We start from the raw sequence: 16,934 nt of genomic DNA, 5'->3' as shown, positions 1-16,934 counted from the left end.
GATGTAAAAACTGTCGTGTTTAGTGACTGTTTGAATAGGCGTAAGCCAGCCTGAATATCACACGTGTTTCCCACGGTATATGAGCTTGAAACAAGAATTCTGCACAATTAACAAGCCAAAAGAGAGGAAAATCTATATAGATATAGAAAGTGTATACTTTTACTTCTAAACAGTTAAATACATGCATATAGTATATTTTTCGGTATTTACTTTTAGTTTGCTCTTTTATTTTCTGAGAAAAATTTGTACTTTGCTTTGCCTACCGTGAGCGGACATTTTGACCGCTCGACAAAATATTTTAGTTATTCTTAAAATAGATGCAATCAGTACAAAGAAAAGGCTATCTCAAGATCAAATGACAAACAAAATCAGTAATAACAAATAATAACAGCTGTTATACCCGTAATCTTGTCATAAAACATAATCCATCCCTCGATCAAGATAGCCACCAGCTGTCAAGACATATCAACTCAGGCCTATAATAATCCTAAGGAATCGCCACAAAATTTAGCATTTTTTACAGTCCATTGTTACAGACATTTTAAAAGTCGAGACGTTTCTTAAGGTTATTGCTTATTGCGATGAAACACGGAAAAAGCTTTCCCAACTCCACCCTCGAGTAACCGTTGGTGGAGAACAGTCGATACTCATCAATATTTTCGTATAAATATCGTCGTCACAGACCATATTCTTACTTGCTATTATCCTTTCGACTAGAATACATCTCAGTTTGTTAGTCAATCAGTCGACATCTAAACTTGTCATCTCTAAAACTCAGACAGAAAGCATCTCAGAGCGTTTTGTGTTAAGTTGTTATAAAAGGAAAAGTAAAGCATATCAAATTTGACAATAATTTTGTATTCCGTACATGGTATTATTCTGTGATAGATATTTACTTTAGAAATGTCAAGACTTTTTAAAAAAAAAAGTATAAAAAGAAATAACGGACATAGAAGACTGTTCAGTGTGCGATGAACAAGAAACTTCAGCAACTGAAAACGGTATGGAAACACACGAAAAGCTATTTACAACCGAATCAGAGTTGAATATTATAAATAAGCGTTTAGAGTGAGACTGGGCCCGATGGAACAGTTTGGAAAGAAATAGATGCAAGTCCCAAACCTGGCAGGACATCAGTTCATAATATTTTTAAGAATATGCTAAACGGTATATAATGAAAGGACAAGTAAAGACGGCATTTTATCTTATCATTGATCATCGTATATGGGATCATATAATAAAATGTACGGAAGAGGAAGCATCTATAGTATTGAAGACTAAGATGGAGCTAGATGCAACGAAACTAGATGCATTTATTGCTCTGCTATATGCCTGCAGTGCATATCAGGCAAAACATTTAGATGTCTCATATTTGTGGAATAAAATTTGAAGACCTGCATTTTTTTCAAAAACAATGAACAGGAATGACTTTGTTGAAATTATGAAGTTTACACGATTTGATAAGAAGAGCGAAAGAAGCCAACGTTTACGAACCAATAAATTTGCAATGGTATCTACAGTATGAGGCCAATTTACAGAGAATTCACAAAATTGTTATAAACCTGGTGCATACATTACTTATATATAAAGAATCACGGGAAAAAAAACATGCAATAAAACTATCAACAAGTTCAGATTGATTACTACAAAAAACTTGTCAAGTAAAAAATTGTAAAGATTACAAAATTACGAAAATTTGTTTAAGATGCGGGAAATATTTATACGACAAATGTACATTTGATAATAAGATAATTTGTAAAAAATGCAGCGAAGTTGAATAAGATATATATCTATATAAATAAAAGTGTAATTCTATTTAAGTCTATAATTGAAATTAAACAAAAGTAAATTTGGACGAAATTTTATGAAAGTTCATTATTTTATATACATTTAGTTATAAATTAACCATTATTTAAGTTAAATCATAAAAACTATTACTTCTTTAATTACCGGTTATTTTGACCGCACACGGTAGGAATAGGTATACACGAAGTGTCGATAGGTTTAGTGTTAAGAAAAGACGGGGACAATATCTTTGAACGTATGCGGCCACTTCTGCGTTCACCGCATTAATGAGAAATAGAAATTTATTTCTAAAACCTTTGATATCCATTGCATTCTATATATCTTAAACTACTTTGCTACGTAGCTTTTACCTTTATTGAGATTCTAGTTTTTGTATTCCTGCTTCATAGAACGGTGCCTCCTAAGATGGCGTCCAGCGTGAATATAACCTCGGACACACTTTCATGGAAACGTGGCCGTAAAATTTATGGGGTATGAATGGAAAGTGACGAAATTGTGTCACATCGATTGAAACTTGAAAAGATATGCTTACGCTGAGTGTCACCTTACTTTAGGACCTAGCTGCACGTTTCATTGCAGAAACTGGACTCCTTAATAAGGATAAAAATTACGTAGCAAAGTAGTTTAATACGCGTAGAATGCAATGGACGTCAAAGGATTTGAAAATAAATTTCTGCTTGTTTTTAGTAGCCAATCAGATTTTACTTTCTGGATACACCTCGCACATATACAGACATACGTTTTCCTTTCTCAGGTACTTCCCGAACAACACTATAAAATACGGACGGAGATTTATCATTTCATCGATATTGTTATTTTTCTACCTACATATTAGTTTTCCTTGGTCTTAAATTTATCTCATCGACGAGTAGGTATTTATTATACCCCATCTGAATTTTACAATTTCAGCTCCATCGAGCGTGTATTAAGGGAATTTCGATTCAATTTCGAACAACGACAATCAAAATACATCTACTCTCGTAATCTTATTTTCAGTGTGACACTCGTTCTAACAATAAACAAACCGAGTTTTGTCATTATTATTTAAAGTTTATGGACGTCAGAAATTATAATTGAATTTTTTCTATCGCAATTCACGTTTGTAGAATTATTTAATACGATATAACTTACACGATAGCACTTGTCTTATTAGAAAATTATTTGTAGCATCTTGTATATAACTTCTTTTAAACGTCAAATACAATTTCGAAGATATTCGCATAATATAACAATTTTTCAATTTTTTAAAGCAGACATTTCCATTCTTAGATTCGTTTCATCGACAATGAGAAATGTACTTACGTAACATTGGATCTACTTAATATACATTTCCGCAACGTTACAAATTTTGATGAATTTCCAAGATATCGTACTTCCTTTATTAGTAAGTTACATCTCCGTGAAAGGTTTTAATCAATTAACAATTTTAGTTAGTACAGTTTTGAAAAATGCTTCGATTATTATAGGTCTTTTCTATTAGTATATGTAACTATTGCAATTGTTTGTTGTTGCTTTTTGCTATTTTACTGTAAGAATGATTGAATTTTTGTATCAATGGAGTGTATTTGGAACACCGTAACTGGCTGGACGTGAGCTTTTTTATACCGTAAATGTTTACGGAATCGAGAGACAAAGGAAGTTTAGGAATGCACATGACGATCCGGTTATATACGATATGGTTGATAGCGAGACATGTGTCAGGCGTGTATGATCTATCTAGTATTTAGTGCTCAATAATATAAAAATACATTATGTATAAGTTTAGTTTCCCTTTTTCAATACTTATTAGTTTTTTGAACATATTATTACAATTATTCACTACTATTCGTAGTATATTGTATTAGTGCTGTACAGAGTGTAACGGAACATGTAAGAGCTATTTCTCGAGCTGATTGTACATTTAAAAATAATGGGAAAAGTTCATATAAACGTGTGCTCAGTCTTTGTATACGAGATATAATGAATTTATTGTGTACGCACCACCTGTTGCAATAGGTTAAAATGCTGAAGTTCAAAATAGAATACCCATTTCAACAAATTTAGGAAAGATTAGCGGCCATTTAAGTACAACTAAATCCATGACAAGACGTCTATAGATTTAACTTGACATGCAATTGAAATGCTTGAAATGGTCATCTTCAGCAGCGTCTATAAAGACAATCAGATAATGCATAATCAAAACAGAAAATTCGTTATATCTCATAAAAGAAGGCAGGGAGAGCATACGTTTGTGTGAAATTTTTTCGCTGTTTTTAGGTGTAACTAGCTTTCGAAGTGGGGCCCATGTGTTCTATAATATCCTGTGTATGAAATAATGCCCAAAATATATGTATTTATCATAAGCTTTTTTATCACTTGACTATTTCCATAGATATTTTATTTGTTAGTACTTAATTATTAACACTGAGATTGTATAGTACTGAAATTGCGCTATGATAATGTTGCTGAATTTACAATAGCGATATGCTAGAATAATCAATAAAAATAATCTATTCTTTATATTGGTTGCAGTGATTTTGACAGTTTAGACAAGAACGATATATATGGGAACAATGAACTGGCTTTCAGAATTGCAGAGCAACATCTTGGAATACCAGCACTTTTGGATGCAGAAGATATGGCTTCCTGTGCTGTACCTGATCGTTTATCGATCCTTACTTATCTTTCACAGTTCTATCAAACTTTCAGTGGTAAGTACGTACAAACAACGACACATATACACAATCACAGTTGTACAAAATGAGGTATCTATACCAGCCTATCTAAATACTTGACTCGGTTGCATCAGGGAAGCAAATTTATTTGGTTTCAAGGGAAGTTTTTTAATAATTCCATCGTAGACAGAATGTTTAACTTTCCATAAATTAGAAATTTGTGATATTTTCTTAGTTAACGGTAAGTCCAGTATAGACGATAGAGACAAAAGTTTACATTAAATATTTGCAACCTTGACATTTATAAATAAGTACTTTGGAAGCAGTATAATTTTTACACTGACGTTTTTTTCCTTTCAAGAAGGCCTCTGTCACGAAAAGCTCTGTATTCTTTGTCAATAAATGGAAATAGTTAGAATATTTTTCGGAAAAAAACGGATTCTATCGATTTTTTGAAATAAAACAATAATTAAAAAAGATGACAATTCTTTTTGCAATCGATAACATAGATGACAATTCGTTTATAAAGTGAACGCTAAAACACTATCTGATACAAAATGTAACTATACAGGCTGTTCGGCTATAGCTGTAAAAAAGTTAAAGAGATGATTCTTAAAGACAAAATAATACCAAAATCAAGGATAAAAAATTATGTTTTCGGCTTTGTTTGTAATTATTGTCAATTAAAAATCGGCTGAAATATCCCAGTGTGCGGGCAAACCTCCTTACGTGAGCGAAAGTAGGGCAGTTCAAGCAGGGGGGAACACAGTGGTCCTCAAATCGAACGAAAAACGGAACAATAACAGTGCGTTTCTGGACTTTGTATAAACATTGTTAACACGTGCTGTTGTTTACTAATTATTTATATAGGCAAAGGACTAGAAAAAACGTTACTTTCTCTCTCGAAAATGCCAGAGAGTAGTCACCGATATTTAACGATATATCGTTAGGATTTCTATGAGTAAGCAGGTTTAATGTTATATGTGCGATTTGTTTTTTTATAAAACGTATTTTTTATAAATCGTTTACTTTTTCTTTGAGTTGTATGAGGCAAGCTGCCATCCATTTTTCGTTCCATTTGAGAACCACTGAGTTCCCCGCTGCTTCAACTGCTCTACTTTCGTTCGCGTAAATCGCACACAGATATTACAGCCGATTTTTAATTTATAATAATCAAAAACAAAGCCGAAAATGCAATTTTTTATTTTTGATTTTCATATTATTTTCAAGAATCGCACCTTAAACCTTTTTACACCTACAGTCGAACGCTCTGTATACATACATACTTATGTATATCAATGCGTGTATGGCTAAATGTTCTTTTTTTGAACGTTGTAGGTTCATCTCCAGCACGAATTCCAGCGAGTAGAACGACTGAAACCGTAGAGGAAAGAATCACACAAGTGTCTGAATCTCCGAAAGAAAAGGTACAGAAGCCTTTGTTGTACGAAACGTAGAAAATTATTGGATATTTTTTAAATTAATTCGGATTAGATTAGAAGTTTAGCTGTAGGTTTACAAACTCATTTTTCTTATATGTACAGTAATGAAGTACTTTTACTAATGAATATACAAATATAGGGCATTTATTATGATATTATAGAACAAACTAATATATCAATTTTATCGATACGAAAATACTTTATCTAGGAAAAAGAAGATAGGTTTACATTTATAAAAATAACTGGAAATCTCATGAAAATTCTAAAACCTATTTCTGCTCTCTGTTTATGTTCTGCTGTGTAAAATAGTTTCCTATGTTATAGGCAATATAATTATTGTAAAGTTCATTGCTAACGAGTCTCGCGAGCACTTGAAATGACATTTAAACGTTTGTTTTATATCTTTTTTAAGTTAAGTATTATTTTATTACTCATGTTGTTAATTTAATAAATATTGATATTTCGTATTTAATTCTCAGTTTATTCGTATTAAGTTTAATTAATTTATATTTAAAACATTACACACATATTCGAAATTGTCTTAACACTTGATGGTTTTATACAGGAGCAAAAAGTTTCGTTATCGTATGCACGTTTCAACATTTTATAACTGTAGTAAGTCTTTTACTTATAACATTTTAACGAACAAATGTTAAGCAGTAGAACTCAAGTACTACTCAAATAGTAGAACTTTATGATTTTGGTTTAACGCGTATGGTGTGTTACGCGACCAGCGCATCAGAGTTCGCCGAAAGTCGTACGTCTACAGAAAATGTTTGCCGTAACTTTGTTTAACGTCGATAGACGGTCATCGCGTGGTATAGACGTAGAGACAACGTGCTTCTACGTACGTACATTCATAAAGAAACTCTAGAACGCCCTTAAGGATTCAGAAGCGGGGTGCATCTTTACGGTCGTAATTAGTGCGATTAAGTGTTTTATTCCTTTGTGTGCCATTTATGAATTTACAATTGTGAATCGTATGCTTAAATAGATTTGACTTTATGTAATTTTATGTTATTTTATGGAACGTTATGTGACTTTATGTGATCAAATTTGTGTTTGAAAATGTGCGTTTATTTGTAGTATTTAAATACCTTATGACTCTGGATTTTCTATACTTTTTGTCATTATATAAAGTTATGTTCATGAGACTGAATACTGCAACGGATTTTACAATCAACAAATTATGAGAAATTCTTCGCTATATGGAGTTACAAACATCTTACATCAAGATCATCGTGGATTCATTCTAATCGTGGACGAACACAAGAATAATCGACCAGAGAAGGAAGCATTAAATTTAGGAGAAGCAGCGAATGATACAGATGAAAATCAGTATGATCATAATGAATTTAATCTCTATTCTGACTTATAGGGAGAAATAGAACTATTATGAGAAATAAAACTATAATGCAAATAGATAAAGAGAGAGAGAAAGAGAGAGACAGAGAGACAGAGGGAGAAAGAAACATGATGAAGCAAAAATTAAAATTACTTCACAGTGAAAATGATATCTTATACAGAAAAACGCCCCTTCAAGCGCCAGTTGGGAATATGCGGATTTAACGATAAGTATCAACGGTTTTGCTGATCTATCGAAAGGATTTCATGAAAATTCTAATTCATTCAAGGCATTAGAGAAACAACTCACCACCTGAGTGAATGTATGATTAAGATAAAAATTCGATAACAAATTAATAGAATATTCAAAGCTAAAAGGGAGAACAACGACAGAAGAATTATCAACGAAATTGAAAAATATGTTTTATCAATGGGAAAGCAAACCTGCGTTGAAAAAGACATTCGACTTGATACAAACGATATACAGAAATCTAATGGGGAGCTTCCAGTGGGAAGCAACATCAATCACGACAATTGTACATGTAAGGAAACTACTAATTAATCTCATAGGAAGATTAGATTGTAGTTAAAAGTATTTAGGCAAAAGAACAAATGTGACGCAGTGATGAAACGTTCGGTGATTACAATCAGGAAAAAATTATTTTGCAGTACCGCACATCCCCTGTGACCCCAGAAGACAAAGCAATCGATTATAGGATCAGATCAACTTACGAACCGAAGTACGGGTATAAAGCATTAATTCAAGAATAAACTCTTGAATTTAAATGATAAATCGATGAATTAACTAATAAATTCTTGAATTATCTAGAATAATCACAGAATAATCAACTTCTAATCCTTTTGTTCAATCACTACGGTCATAACTACATTTGCCTGGAAGTTATTTTTTTGAGTTTGTTACTAAGTAGAAGATTAAAGAAACCTCAAAGATGGTCACTAGAAAATTCTGTTCTAAAGTGAGGTGGCAATAGTATACTCAGTCGTGATAGTGCTGCTCTCTGCTGCTGGTGTAGATGTCGCTGCTAGGGTACTACTGCGGTTTTTCTTCTCATTTTTGTATCTTGGAAGAAAAATCGGACTCCGGTCGCCGGGATTTGAGAAACTCGGGTCCCGAACGTTCGTAACCTACGGCGCTAACCATTGCGCTGCCGTCATCCGACATTAGTTGGTGTCGAGTGCCGTCACAGAAGATTATTTTTTCTACAATGATAATTATATTTTTTTGTCATTTTGTCATCATCGGTCACTCAACCGAGTTAAGCGAAATTATGCATTTAAATGTTACTGTTGTCTCAAAGAGTGCAATTATACAATAGAATCTTCATTATCTGAATACCTATTATCCGAGCATTCTGCTATCAAAATGTATCTGCTATCCATATCAGATAATAATTTGAATATAAAATTTCTCCTGGTTTAAGCAAATTAGTTGTTGTTCATAACGCTAAAATTTTGAACAGCAATAATTTAGTCATTTTTCACCCAAGTCTTCGTTAATTAATTTAATCAGTTTAATACTAACATCATCGTCAAAAATATGAGAGTGCAGAAACATAATTTCACTTAGAGTGTTAAAATGGCTAGTGTCAGTCCTTCCGAATGATAAGTCAGATAAAGGTTCTTATTATACCCTACCTACATGCGACGTGGTGTATGCGACATGACGTCGTATCATGAATCATATGTGCGAATTTCCTGCGTATTAATTAAGAAAATATCAGGCTCCTTATTGTCACCCGAATCTATGAATCAGCCAATTCGTCAGCTGAAACTATAACATTCTCGATTCTTGATTCTTAGAATTCGTTGCCAAGTTTGAACTAGTGGCTAACGGCTTGATATAGACCGATGCCTCTTGAGAAACCTTGATGATGCTTGTCGTAACCTCTATAAAACACGTAACGCTAACAAATATTTACCGAAATTGAGAAAATTTATGAACAGGAAACTCAATAATACCATTATATTATATTACATAGAATAGCCGATCGTGGAAAATACAAACTAACGATACAGAGTAACTTTAATCACGTGAAAACGAAAGTCAAATTTTAAATGCCAAACAAAGATCAAAAACCTTTCCGAGGTTAATGCTGAGTGTATCGGCTGAAGGTGGAGAGAGATCGCTATCTGAACATCTCCTTTCTTCTTCATGACATGAAAAATGTTTATGGCACAATTTTTTAAATTCCTGTATCAATAGAGCAATATCCTAGGAGACATATTTTCACAAGATTCCTTTCATTTAGTTTTTTAAAGGTCATTGGTATTTTTTATCTGGGGAACGTGCATTTTTTTGTCTATTGCATCTTGTTGCCACAGTCTTAGATTCGCGATGATGGAAGTGTCTCTTAGCGTGTATCACGGTCACACCCCTCTTTTTGTTGTAGAGATCACGTCGAGGTCACCAATTTGAGGTGGATAGTAGTATAGTTGCGCTAGCCGGTATAGTTGTGTGGTGATAGTAAGTGCGCGCTACTGCTAAGTGTGTAAGGGTGAGATAGTGTGAGGTTCTGCTGCGGGTGTAGATGTCGCTGTTGCGGTACTGCTGCTTTTCTTCTCATTTTTGTGTTGCAGAATAAAAAAGCGGACTCCGGTCGCCGGGATTTGAAACCCGGGTCCCGAACGTTCGTAACCTAAGGCGCTAACCACTACACTACTGTCATCCGACACTAGTTGGTGACCAGTGGTGGTATTTGCTGTCGAGTGCCGCCACAACCTTGAAAACTAAAAATGTGATGAACTTGCAAGACAATGTTAGGGTAGTACGTAAACTTACTGCTTATGTTATAACTGTCTAAAGTGATGTCCGTCGGCAGCTACAAATTTTCTCACACGAATAAGTAGTGCTTTTGATGGAATATGAGCACAAGTACTAATTATGCAATTCGCCATGTTCTCTGTTCTCTCTCTGATTCACAAAGTTTACAGAAGAAATCTTGATTTCCAAATATATAGGAATTCTATAAGTTCGCGCAATAAAATTTTAGCTATCATTATTTACTGCTTGACTTTTTTAAGGCTATTTTGACTGGGGATTATGAATTGAAAATTCTCAAATCGTTGAATTGGACATAATGGGACTGCTGCCATTGGACAGCTGGTCAATAATTTCGCCAGACCTGGATACATTAGATTTTTTCTTTAGGGAAAACTAAAGGAAGGAATTTACTAACAGCACCCTACCACTCCAGAGAACATGATGAATCGCATAATTAATGCTTGTGCTGCTATTCTACTAGAAACAATAGATCACAATCTCTAATTGTTCGTGTTACAAAGTATCACTGCCGACGAACATCTGTTTTGGACATTTATAACGTAAGCAATAAATTTACATATCACTCTAGCATAGCCGGACAAGTTCCAGGTCATGATGCAGACATAACAGACATACTTAAGTATATTTTTGGCGAAGTTGCCGAATAGTTGACGCTTCAATGATTTCTATGCCTTAAAAATATCTTGTCAAGGTCATTATCCTGAATAATTTTTTCATGTACGTATATAAGGTGATCGATTTTAGTTTCCCAGTTATCCATAAAAGTATGTTAAATAATGTCATGTTGCGTATTTTCTTTCTATATTTTATAAAGTTAATATAATAAAAAAATAAATAATAAATAATATCTATGTTGATGTCATCGCAACATTATCGATATTCTTATATAACACTTCTTCAAATTTGTCTATTTCTTCAAAAAATACATCAATTCATTTACAAATTCATTTACACTGCCACCACTTCAATAGACTAAGCCTATATACTGCTTTTCATTTGAAATTCAGAGACTGGAATATTTGTTATTTTTTCCATCCTTATGTATCATTATGGCATACTTCTGTATATAACTCGAAAGCTAAAACCGACCACCTCATATATGCTTAGGAAGAAGTTCAGAATGATGTTGTCCTTGATAACATATTTAAAGGGCATCGAATTTGGTGTGATGGTAACTATTCGGTAACTTGACTTTTGGTATTTTTCCGTCCATTATAAGATGCAATAGAACAAAATCTACGCTTCCAGATAAACGGTATCAATGACTTTGAAAAAATGTTAATGACCCGACAAAGAAATTTGTCTTCTAGGGTACTTTTCTATTGGAATCATTTAAATTGTGCTGTAAACATTTTTCATGTCCTGAGAAACAAAGGAGATATTTAGGTGGCGACGTCTTTCACCTGTATATTACTTTATTATCTTGAATTTCTATTTATACTTTTATTTATTACAATAATAATAATTCATTTTTTTACATACATAGTTTATACATCATTATTAAAAAGATTATGTATATTTAGGTAAAGTGTTTCTCTAGAAAGTCGTGAATTGCAATTTACTTATGCATTGCATTGGAATATTAAAATAGGAATTTTGATGCTTGCAAATGTGGTGTTGCCACTGTTTATTACCATTCGGTTCATTGTTGCGTACGAATCATTTAAATGCAAAAAAGAGTCCTTCATATTTTTAGACATGATACATGTATATGCAGCTTTAGTCTTATTCTTATTCAGTGTTGTTTTTAATTGTAGAAGAATAAGTTGACGTCAACGACCAAATAATCGTCGCTGGTATGAGCACGGTAACTTTACCGTCTCATTAACGCAATCTGTAGTACAGTACATTATTAATATATTCTGATTTAGGAAATAGCTAAACGATCGAACATGCAGATTGAATAATGTCCATTTCAACTGCATTCATATTTTACGAACGATAATTAATGTTAAGAGATCATCAAGAACTGAACATTGTTCATACAATATATAATTAATAGCGATTTATTATAAGTTTGAACGAATCCAGAAATAATTTCAAGTAAATTTTTGTAAGACTTATCAAGACTATAGTAGGTTACCTTTAAATCCTCACTTTAATTCGTTTTCATAGACAGAATTTCACTAACGCCGTGTTCGCCGACAATGTTCATTTACCGATACGTTGAAATCACCGACGATCATTTCACGAGTCTACAAGTTCTTGTTTCCGAGATGGTTCTTTACAGAGCTTAAAGTATTGTTTGTACAGAAAAAATTTGCACATCAAGCCTGTATGCAGACTAACGATATGAGTTAATATGAGAGATTTTAATTTTTTTAACCTTAGATCTGAATGTAAACGCTGCGGTATGAATGATTAGCCCGCTTACCTCCGTGTTATTGAAAATACCTTGCCGGCAAACCCAAAGTCATTCTGCAAATTTGTTAATTTGTACTGATTTAACTAACCTATCCTTGCATGTATGAATTAGCAAGATGAATTGCAACTGTCGACTTTGACTAGGCTGTTGTAGATTCTTTTGTCTAATTTTTTGAATCAATGTATTCTATTCCCTGTTGATTTTCACAATATCATGATATTTCAATAAGCTCCATCGAGCTCCATTTAACTGATTCGATGATCAGTATAGGCAATGTTTTTGCTACTAATTAGTTACTAATAAAAGACGTAAACGAAGGTCTTGGTGATGACGGTATCCCCCCTGCTTTAGTCAGAAATCTATTAGCACTAAAATCTTTCTGCCAAAATGAATGTTCAGCCTAATTACTCCCATACTTGAATCACGTGACAAAAAAACTAGGGTTATCAACTTGAGACCAATATCCATAATTAATAAATTTTATACATTCGCTAAGGTTTTTGAGAAAATTATCTCCATTAAATTAACATCGATCATCAAGAATCACATATCTATTCAACAGCTTATGTTTATTACGGACAAGTTCACGGTTACCAACCTCAACATTTCCAGTAGTTATACAATGCATACATATCGTAATAACAGTAAACAACGTATAAATGTGGTGTACACTGACTTCAGGAAGGCATCCCTCAGGGCTCTTTTAGGCCCTCATTTAACCCCATTATTATTTATAATCTTCATTATCGATTATTTTACATTGTTTATGAGGATAAAAGGCTTCTCAGACACTGCAGTACCGCAACCGAATCTTAATATTTATAACAAATCTTGTGTACCTTAGTACACCCAAATATTGAAAAATTACCATATACTGGCGCATTGTGTCGTACCAACGATATAATAAGCGATATAATTCTCCGTCCTGAGAGACGCCATCCTGTCATCGGTCAACAGTGACCTTTGCATTTATTATAATGGTTAGTTATCATACACTAAACATATTACAAATATCACCATTGATGCAAACTAATTACTTGGTTTTATCTTCAGATTTTGTAAGGACTTGAGGAACCCTCTAACGCTGAAAACTCTGTACAATTGTTAGGTTAGACCCCATGTAGAGTACGCTAGCGTTATATGGTTCCTGCATCATAAACGTTAAATTAAATTAAATATGTTCAGCTTATTAAAAGATCACGACTTAGATTCCTACGTTCTGTGTCACGTTTCCTAGTTTATTTTTATTCACAGCTGTGATTACAACTAACACACTGTTTGTATTCCATAGACACTACAGTTGACACTCGAGGACCGCAGAAAGTTGGCTGACATCTTAATTCTTTTCAAAATTATGAATGACTTAGTAGTCTGTTCCTCGCTACATCAACTGGTCAATCTCAATGCACAAGCAATCTGCTTTACGCAATACATCTGTTTTCCGTATTGAAATGTTTAATAATGATATTAGATTTGAGGTGGAGATATAGTTGTGGGGTGATAGTGTTACTGCTGGTGTAGAAGGCCGAGATAGGTTCTGCTGCTGGTGTAGATGTCGCTACTGCTGCTTTTCTTCTTAATTAGATGCCGTGGAAAGAAAAATCGGACTACGGTCGCCGAGATTTGAACCCAAGTCTCGAAACATTCGTAACCTAAGGCGCTAACCACTGCGCTGCCGTCGTCCGACACTAGTTGGTGTCGAGTGCCGCCACAGATTTATCGATCCGATCACCAAAATATACAGTTATGCGAATAATATCACTGACAGAGTTGATCTCATTTCTGGATCAATCAATAAATGTAAATGAGCGACTATGAAATTGATCTACCCTTAATTCCTTAACCTACTATATCATGTGAGAGACGTGGTACGTCGATGTTATTGATTCATTATTTACTTCAAGATAATAAATTTTTCTTGTTCAATGATTAATTGGTACTAAATATTTATCAAACATCTTGCAAAATAAAATTAGTTGTATCTTACACATGCATTTACATATCAAAAGACATGTGCAATTTGCACAACTTGGAAGGCTCAGCCAAACAATGAAATGGCTCGACGTATGACTAACCTCGTTGCTGTTTATGGCACGCGCTATTGGAACTTAAATCGTAAGACAAAGGGTTAAAGATACTGTGCTCACTCTTCAGCCTGTACTTTTATATCTATATATTCCTGAATTAGTTTTCTCCCCTTCTGTATCTGCTTTGTAACACAGATCTCTGGAACTTTAGGTTCTGTTAACTAAATAAATAATATAAAATGAAGTTGAAATTTTAATGACAATTATTTCGAGAAACAACGTTCGACATTTCAAGATGATCATATTCTACATCTTTATCCACGTATTCATTTTCGTGCATAAAAGACAAAGATATATAATAATTTTCGGCAAAAGACCATGTCGGCGAAATGGTAGTCGATGGAACGATCGTCGGTGACTTCGAATCGTCGGAGTATCGGTGAACTTGGTGTAGGTGAAATGGTACCGATGAAATTATTGCCGATGATTTAAGGGTAACCTTATATAACCCAACTATACATACAGAATAGGACTAAAAAAGGATTCACAACTTCTAGGGTAGATAGTACTTGCCAAATGATGTAAAAAAGTTCGAATAAATATGGGTCGAAAAATTAACAGTAAAGATTAGTAACGTGAATACATTCATCAAGTTTGAGTTTACAGATGAAATTTTTTATTATGTCATGAATACATTTTTACTTGCCTTACTATATATTTTTATTCTCCAGGAGGAAAGCTTGGACTTAATGGGACAATATAAACCTGAAATATTCTGCTAGAAGGTAATTTTGTTTCGTCGTTTATCGTTATGCATGTGTTTATTTTCTTCTCTAGATAGATATTTTCAAATCCTTACATTTCTTTGCATGAAAGCAATTTATGTTATACAATTTCTATATTTGAGACTAAAGTTCTTGGAGAATTTGAAATTGTAATAACATTCTTACTCCCCTGCTATCTTTTTAATTAAGATTTATAAAACGATAATAGATACTTTGATTCTAGAAAATAATATCACCTCAACGTCCTTCATTTTCTGTCTCGCAAAGACGGGCTCTTTTTATTATAACTAAATATCCATTTATTTCTCATTCGAGCGGCTGACGGAATATAAATAATTGCATCGTATAACGGATGTCCACTACTATTTCATTTTGTTTAAATTTTGAGATTTGCGCTGACATTGGAACGGTCTCGGTCCTCTCTTCACTGTTAGAGGCTAGAGGCCATCCTTTTTATTGAGGTTACGTCGATCGTCTCATACGCTTTGTATTCTTATTCACGCATGACGTTGTTTAAGCAGCTGCCTACAAACCCCAAACTTTCTTCCTGCGTAGATGACGCCACTTCAAATAAGAGATGATTGGCGTCGTCCCACCTAGGAATGCAGCTATGATAACCTAAAGCATTCGGCATTCGGCATTCGGCATTAGACTTTCTACACCGACTTTGCGTCGGCTTATTGTTTCCCAACGGTTGGTTCCCATCAATTTTGGCAAACAATAGCAGTATATATACTTCCAAGGAACGTTAAAATGAAACTCAACTTGTGACAATCGAGTCAATGTATATATGTAGCCGTACTATTCTAATTAATCTATTCGAAACTTGCTAAATAAAATTGCTCTACGAAATACAACGAGTGTCTTTCACTTAATAACAATGTGTCGTATTAAATGCATGTCACTTCAAAAACGATGTGTGACGGATGAGATATTATTTATAAGCAAAAGATACAAATAAAAATATTGACAATTGAGGGATATTCGCTATCTAATTTATTCCAAATATATACTAATATTGTCACGACTAATAATGTACCAAGGAAGTAAGAGGTCACGCAAAGCAATAATTCGTGAAGATCGAATTCTGTATCATATTTTGAAAGCTGATCATCACGAAATTCTTGAACAAATTCGTAGTATCGAAGTTGAGCTGTATAAACATTACGGAGAATATTAAATTTATTCGACTTACTACATTATAAATTTAATTTAACTACATTTTTCAAACTGAAAATTGATCGATAATCGTTTTCCTACGTGAAACGAAATTCAATGTTCGACAATAATGGAATTTTCTACAAAATCTATACAATAAAAAAACCAATTATAAGTGGTTCGAAAGACTCGATAAGACAGCAAAATAGAATTATACAGGGCATCCTGGAGTTTAGTGTACAGATTTTACCAGTGTGTTCTATAGAGATGAAAGTAAGAATAAAATGTCACGTAGTAAAAAGTCCAAAAATGCTTCATTAAATACCTACAAAGAAAATATAAAACGTAAAGCTAAATGTCTATAAGTACTTATTTATTTATTTAATTATTATTATTTACTTATTGTATATTTATGGATACAACTCCTATGGTATAAAGAAGAAAGGAGTTACGATAATGAAGAATGGATGTACAACAAAGAAAAAAAAACGAAAATGAAAAAATATAAATAAGAAAAAAGACGGACGAAGAGAATTAAACTGTAACACAC

The 16,934-nt window shown here is 33.4% G+C and overlaps 1 protein-coding gene and 1 long non-coding RNA gene across 4 annotated transcripts in view; both read left to right on the top strand.

The window, feature by feature from the left end:
• Mical-like (MICAL-like protein) overlaps positions 1-16,934 on the top strand; it is a 39,850-nt gene that overhangs the window by 10,671 nt on the left and 12,245 nt on the right. For 2 of the 3 annotated variants that reach the window (XM_072003414.1, XM_072003415.1), the window contains exons 3-4: positions 4,318-4,496; positions 5,799-5,887. In XM_072003414.1, coding sequence (XP_071859515.1) covers positions 4,318-4,496; positions 5,799-5,887 — 268 coding nt within the window. Of the gene's footprint in view, positions 1-4,317; positions 4,497-5,798; positions 5,888-15,172; positions 15,227-16,934 lie in introns of those variants that run through there. The other variant, XM_072003416.2, reaches the window with a different exon arrangement.
• Positions 183-915, top strand: LOC139987325 (uncharacterized). Its single transcript, XR_011799830.1, has 2 exons — positions 183-619; positions 783-915. It is a non-coding gene; the product is annotated as an uncharacterized lncRNA (long non-coding RNA).

The sequence above is a fragment of the Bombus fervidus genome, chromosome 5 (assembly GCF_041682495.2).
Source record: "Bombus fervidus isolate BK054 chromosome 5, iyBomFerv1, whole genome shotgun sequence".
Taxonomy (NCBI): domain Eukaryota; kingdom Metazoa; phylum Arthropoda; class Insecta; order Hymenoptera; family Apidae; genus Bombus; species Bombus fervidus.
This window is presented reverse-complemented; position numbering and strand designations above follow the sequence as displayed.